The sequence below is a fragment of the Hyposmocoma kahamanoa genome, unplaced genomic scaffold (assembly GCF_003589595.1).
Source record: "Hyposmocoma kahamanoa isolate Upper Pololo Valley unplaced genomic scaffold, ASM358959v1 95, whole genome shotgun sequence".
Classification (NCBI taxonomy): Eukaryota; Metazoa; Arthropoda; class Insecta; order Lepidoptera; family Cosmopterigidae; genus Hyposmocoma; species Hyposmocoma kahamanoa.
In genome coordinates this window covers 8159280-8166336 of record NW_020654972.1, presented here as the reverse complement: position 1 = coordinate 8166336, position 7057 = coordinate 8159280, and the positions used below count along the sequence as shown (strand labels likewise).

At 37.1% G+C, this 7057-nt stretch overlaps 1 protein-coding gene across 1 annotated transcript in view; it reads right to left on the bottom strand.

Moving 5' to 3' along the window:
- Positions 1-4068: 4068 nt before the first annotated feature.
- The window catches only part of LOC113238238 (estrogen sulfotransferase-like), a 13368-nt gene continuing 10379 nt past the window's right edge, over positions 4069-7057 (bottom strand). Inside the window, exons 6-7 of the mRNA XM_026475042.1 lie at positions 6742-6922; positions 4069-4193 (exon numbers count right to left, since the gene is read on the bottom strand). Of these exons, the coding sequence (XP_026330827.1) occupies positions 4087-4193; positions 6742-6922 (288 nt within the window). The 3' untranslated portion in view covers positions 4069-4086. The remainder of the gene's footprint in view (positions 4194-6741; positions 6923-7057) is intronic.

The window sequence follows — 7057 nt, the reverse complement described above, 5'->3', positions numbered from 1 at the left end:
ATTGTAAATACAGGGTGATATTTTTATTTTTCTTTAATTTTTTAAAAGGATTTGTCTACCTGAAAAACTTGACGCTTAAATTACACCTATTTACTCCCCGGCACGGTGCGTCTATCTTCGACCTCAGTTATACATAAAAAAATTACAGTAATATATGAATGGGGGTCGCCTTGCTAAGCTGACTCACACACAGAACTGCTTTTTAAGTATATATTTTAAATGCCCCCAAATTCACTTTCGAAATCATATCTAGCAAAAAATATTTTACATGTTTCCAATTCTAACTTTCTCCAGCTAATATAAAAAGCAAACTTATCTTTTTAAACTATCATAGAATAAAAAAAAATTCCATCCTGTATAATTTTTCACTATGTAATAAAGTGACGAACCAACATTGATTTTATATAATAATAACTAGTAATTATTATAATAGCGGTTTGCCAGAATGTGTCGATAAATTGTTGATAGTTAACAATTTTATTTGGCCAGTTAAAAGGTCCAATGTTAAATTTTAAATGTACAGAAATTTTAAAGTTTTGCGGACTGTGTACTCACTGCTCATAATATATATATATTTTTATAATACGTTTATTAAACATATACAAGTCAAGAGAACATCTAGTTTGATTCGAAAGCGGCATAGAGTTGAAATGAAACCTTAAAGCGTGAAACACACAGAGCGGGTGCTGCTCGTGTCGGGACCGGCACTTGATCCGTACCCGACCCGCACCCGATATCTGTGTGAGTCACGCTTAAGTGTCAAACTTGTTGTGCTCTTGACTCTGCACATGTAAATAACTAAGGTACAATTTACAATAAAGAATAATTCTTTATTGGCAGATAAAACAAGGTTGTGTCTCATCGTACGTCTTAAGTACGATAACCAATGGGTATAGCGGGATCTGTATTAAACAAGCTGCATTTTTATTGTATAACATGCAGTTGGAATGCCGCCGAAAAGTAGCCTGAATGCAGTTGTGTTTACTGCATATGTCCATCGCTACTGCAGTTTATGCAGTCGACAACTGCATTGCCGTATTCGTAATATGTACCACGTGCAGCCTTACCTATTTCTGCCGCCAAGCAGTAACATGAACATTACTGCGTTCCGTTTCAAAGAGTAAGGGTACTGGTGAAATTACAGGCACATGGGACTTTCAACTTATGACTCAGGGTGTCGGGTGCAGTGGCGGTGCATCTCAGATCATTGTGACACGACTTGTTCGTCCCGTGTTTTTTTTATAATACTAAGTGACGACTAGTATTTAAAAAAAAACGATAATTGACATCTTGTATAGGCGACATGCATTGCTAATCCGTAGGTCTAAAGCTTGTTTAGATTATCCAATTCTTTCCTGGCGAAAGTGTCAGGATTACAGTGAGTACATTGTCCTGACAAATAAAAACGAACATGTTACACTACTGTAGTATTAGAATGTTTGGAAGTTCAGTTGTTCCGTTCACCTATTTCATTTTTGCTCATGTTTGAACAAGGCATTGGTCAGATTTAGTTTCTTCCAAAGATAGCGAGTTAGATTTAAAGAAGTGGCGAAATGAGTAAGTTACATTTTTGTTTCATTATCTATAACCACTACTATAGTTATGGATCAAGGCATCATGAGCTTGTGTATTCAGCAGCGAGCATTTCTTTCGTGATACATCGAGATTTGACCATCTTCCGCGTGTTACGGCACCTCTTTTCAAACTGCTTTGTGGTTAACTGGTCTCAGGTATCTCTGAAATACACTGCTCGAAACATGGTTCATCGCCTAGTTTGCCACCCTTACACGTGGAGTATTTTCTTCAAATTTAAATGGGATCAAATCGGTTCACAAATTTTAAAAGCAAAGGTTCGAGTAACATACGTACACACAAAAAAATATGCTGCCGAATCGAGAACTCCTCCCTTTTTGAAGTCGGTTAAAAAAGAGTCTACGGTTGAAGTTTATACCTCGATGTTCTTGTAAGCGGCGTGTCACGTAAGGAAAAGCTTTCTGGACTAGTGAATTACCACAAGATCTTATAATGTGACATTCGATCGAGAAGGTCTACTTCGGAATATTAAGATGCTTATAAAAAGACAAATCGGCTGCTGGGAAGTGGATGCAAAGTCGACCACAGGGTTTAAAAGTTAAGCTCAATTTACATTACTGCGGAATGGAATGAAAGGGTTTTTGTATTTGAAATTGTACATAGCATAATAAACTTTATGTCAATTGTGTAACGTAAAAACTAAATACGATAAGGTGGTTGCGGGAATTGACGAACTCTTTTTTGACTCGTATCTGTTTTGTATGTTAAGCAATTGACATTAAGGTCATTATGCTATAGTTACGGAACTTCGTTTCCATTCCCTTCCGCAATAATGTAAATTGAGAGTGTTGGTGTGAAGCAGGGAGAAGGGAGTTTGAATTTCGTATAATATTGTCAATGCGAAGATATTCGAATGTACTAATAATATTTTTTAATGTTACCTACTTATTTCGCCGTGTGTTCAATAAATATGATTATAATTTAAGTTGTACTCGGTGCGCGCGCGCCTGAGGTATGAATTCGTCTAATAAACATATCCTTATCTCGCAATTTGTTGTTTTCTTTCTTTTACGCTAGTCTAATCATTTTTTAGATTCTTGTTCCCTATTTGATACCCTTCTGTTTCAATAATTTAAGGTGTAAAATAGGTAAACCTTTAGTGTTGCCAAAAACACCGCGAGCGAAGTTGAGCTAAGTTAGCTCACGTAGCTGCATGCAACCAACTATGGACCTTAGCTCTGTTAGCTTAGTTCGCGGTGTGAACAGATCTACGAAAACGTGTCGCGGCTATCTGAGCTAAAGCTAACTTAGCTTAGCTTCGCTCGCAATGTGGTCTGTGCTTTATGGGGCTGGTCGGTGAGTCTTCGCAAATATCGTGTTAATTTTATTCTAAACCTACCAACTTTTAAAAGTGTCATTATATTTAGGCCTGTTGCTAACATTACAACTTGTGTACGATAATCATTTAGTAGCAGTAGAGCTCCTTGTGAGAGTTCTTTCAGTACTGCCATCGTATCTATTCCTGCCGCCAAGCAGTACTGTGAACCATTACTGCGTTCTGGATTTCAAGAGTAAGGGCATTATATTATTGTCTCAGGATGACGAGCGCAGTGGCAGTACCCATCAGATCTTTGCGATTTAAAGTTCTGAGTGGCCCTGCAACTGTTCTGGATAGGCGTGTCGCTAACCACTAGACTCACGTCTTATTTGTCCCGTCACTTGTTATTATTTAAAAAAAAAGCGATGCTTTGACGACCTCTTATCTAATCTTTCTTTCTAAGATTTTTGGTGCTCTCTTCTATTTTATCCTCATATTTTGGAACTACAACGCTGACGCCTTCACTTTCACATTTAATCTTTGTCTTTGGTCAATATTTTTGGTATTTTCATACGATATTGAGGCGTTTATTATAATAACTTCACCGTTAAGATTGTGGAAAAAAATCGATTTAATTAATCACAGTCATACGAGAATGATCACCTGCATTCTTATTGTGAATAGAATATCATGTGCATTACCAAAGTATATTATTGTCTAATGGTAACGGATCCAGCATCGTCTACATAACAAAACAGTACAGAGTACAAAAACAAAAACCTCAAAAGTCATTCATCCCCTAGTTTGCCACCCTTAGAGGTGAAATATTTTCTTCAAATTTAAATGGGACCACATTTGAGCTACCCCCTATCGAACAAAAAAAGAATCAACAAAATCGGTTCACAAATTATCGCGTAACATACAAAAAACATACAGTAGAATTAAGAACCTCCTCCTTTTTTTTGAAGTCGGTTAAAAACCGGCTCAAATTCTTTACTGGTACAACGTATTAGTTGAAAATAATATTACTGCCGATGTTGAAAGGGCGCGCTTGATATTTTTGCAAAAATGTTATGTATACGCTGATCAGTAAAAAAACACCATCTGTCACTATTTTTATATTTTCTGGGTTATGAGTTTTTGTCTTACGCGCCCTTTCTACAAACGACGGCAGAATTTAATTAATTAGGTGACGCATTAAAAAAATATCACAATTTTAGCTTTATCTAGAATATTTATTGTGGGAAGCGCAAGTCGGTGTCACGCAAGTTCTGGTCTATCCACTGCTGCGCATGCGCCGCAAGTTGTTCATCGAAATACTCGCGCCAACCGCCCGATTTACCTGCAAACATAGCAGTAGAGCTTGTGAAAGAATTCATCCAGGGAAACCACCACACACATTTCTGCCGCCAGGCAGTAAAGTCACTGTGACCATTACTGCGTTCCACTTTTGAAGTGCTAGGATAGTGAAATTACAGGCACATAATCGACTCTAAAACTGAACTACGACACGCGATACTCCGACATGAATTTACTTAGACACTATGCTACTTCGACAACACAGACATGTTCCTTAAAAAATCTTTGGAGTCCGACATTGCCCCTTAAATGAATTTGAGACTTTGTGAAGACGACTCTCAAGAACAGCTAGTTTATTTTTATTCCTCGTATGAATGTTATGTCTGACGGGCTCAGTGGCAGTGCCCTGCCTCCGAGTTGCACTGCAATTGATATGGGTAGAGTAAGTGGGTAGAAATGAAAAAGAATGGGTGTCCGCTTACCATGAGGCGTACGGAATGGACAAGCGTCGATCCCGTTGCTTAATATCATAAAAAAATATAATTACTAATACAAAGATCGAATACTTAGAAAAAATTCCTTCGATCCGGCTGGATTCGGACCAACGTCTTCCAGCAAAACGTGTCAGACGCTATGCCAACTAAGCCACGGAGCGGACTAGCGGACTTTACGGTTTTTTTTCTATGTGCTCGTTGCAGATTTTTGTTCTTGGTTTTTGAAGACTTTCTTGCCGTAGCGCCATCTAGTGCAGTAGTAGTATAGCGCCAGAAATCTATTTCGCACAGAGGCGCTAATAATTATTATAACAAACTAGTGGAGTAATTTCACAAAAATAACTGAATAGCCTAGTGGTCAAACATCGTGACATTGAATGAAACTTAAAAATTAAAAAAAAAAAAAATCAGCTGACAAACATGTTGCATCGAACTGCCAAGAACACTGCTCCCCTTCGTACTGTTTTGTATTTATTCTTGATTGTACTCATTCAGGATGAATATGCCTGTCCTTTTATATAAAAAGAGTTGAAATACCGAAGCAATAACAAATCGACTCATCCGTAGAACAAAGATATATGTGCAAGACTACTTGTTCTCAGGACATAGTACATTTCGTTCGTTCTTCTTCGCTGTGGATGTCAGATCGACCATTGCTCGATTTTATATTTCCGAAACGAAATAAGATATACTAATTCTCAAAACCTTTACACAGGCCTTAGTTTGAATAACGAAATGATGTATTTATCCTCTTTTCGCTGTATAATCACATCGGACTTTGTTCATCGGATGAGTCGAAATATTCGCAATAGACTCCCAAGTTCGGCTTATTTAATTAAAACCAAACTTAGCTGATATATTACAATCTCTCACGTTTGATGTGAATGAACTCAATAATGAATATTACATACCGCACTGTTAATACAATATAGTGTATTAACTCAAAAAGTGGACTTTCTCAGAATCGATGAAAAACGAATTACTCACTTTTCACAAAAAATCATTAAAATTTATGTATAATGTTATAGTTTACTATAGACACAAACCATTTCCCAAATATATTTAAAAATGAAATAGAGAAAATAATTTCACATTTTTGCATATGGATTATTTTGGCCAGAACTAGCGCACATAAAGCGAGTCTCCTTTTGAGTTAAGTAGATATCCTTGGATTGTTTTTTACAATATTCTAACGACGGTTTTTTGACGTGTGACGTGTAGAGAATCAAATTTTACGCTCAACAATGATATAATATTAAATTTCACATATTTTGAGTTACAACACTACTGTAATAAGAGTGCGATATAACTTCTCCCAATTAGACACCACTATTTTGTCGTATGACAAAGCATCGATCTATAATTGGAAGAAATTATAGCGGCGATATTACGCGACTGAATATTATAGATTTTTATCTCAAATGAGTAGATAACGAGCGGCTACGTCAAAATTTGTCTGCGCTATGAATTTTCCCATCGAATCACATTATGGTCAATCTGATTTCGGATCGGAGTATTGGACGGACGCATTTATCCGCTCACGCGATGTGCTCCTCCTACCGCAAAATGGCGGCTATTTGGTTTCGCAAAATAGAAATGGATTCAGTTTTGCGAGAGTAGTTACCGAAATAGCAATTAATATTAGTTCTTTTACCTGTTATAACTTCAATATCCGATAAATCGGTATAAAATCATCACCGGCACCTCTAGGTGTGGTATGCGTCTACGGCTGCATGTATCGCGTGAGCGGCTATTAGTCAATCCCATTTAATTTTTAGCAATAAAAGAAACAAAAAAAATTTAGGAATACTCAGAATTGTACAGGAAAGGGAGCTGCAGTATTTTAGCCACGTAATGAGGGTCAATAGATACCGGATTCTGCAACTAATACTGCAGGGAAAAATACAAGGAAAGCGTAGTCGTGGCAGAAGGAAATCCTCGTGATTGAAGAATCCACCAGCCTGTCGGATTCTTGCACCTTGTACCTTAGTACACGTTCCCTCTTTCGTGTGGCAGCTTCAAAAATGAGAATAGCCATGATCGTACAGAAGCGGCACACTAAGAAGAAGAAGAAGAATAAAAGAAACCGTGGCTCACCTCTCCTAACGAAGTTCTTCTTTTGAAAATCTCCGAACTTGCAATAATTATCGTCTATGCCTATCGAAGCGTTATTCTTGAAGTTGTCGAAGTGTAGATGGTCACACAAATGGTCAAACTGCTCCTCGCTGTAACTTTTGCCGAAAAAGTCTGCAATGCGTCGCGCTGTGCCTTTGAGGTCCTGTACAATGAAATAAATAATGATAATTTATTTGTTTACATTCTAATTTACATGGTTATTTATATAGATTTTGTATTAATACTTTATAAGTACATTTACTCAAATATTTTATATGCCCGTAAAAATATACATAAT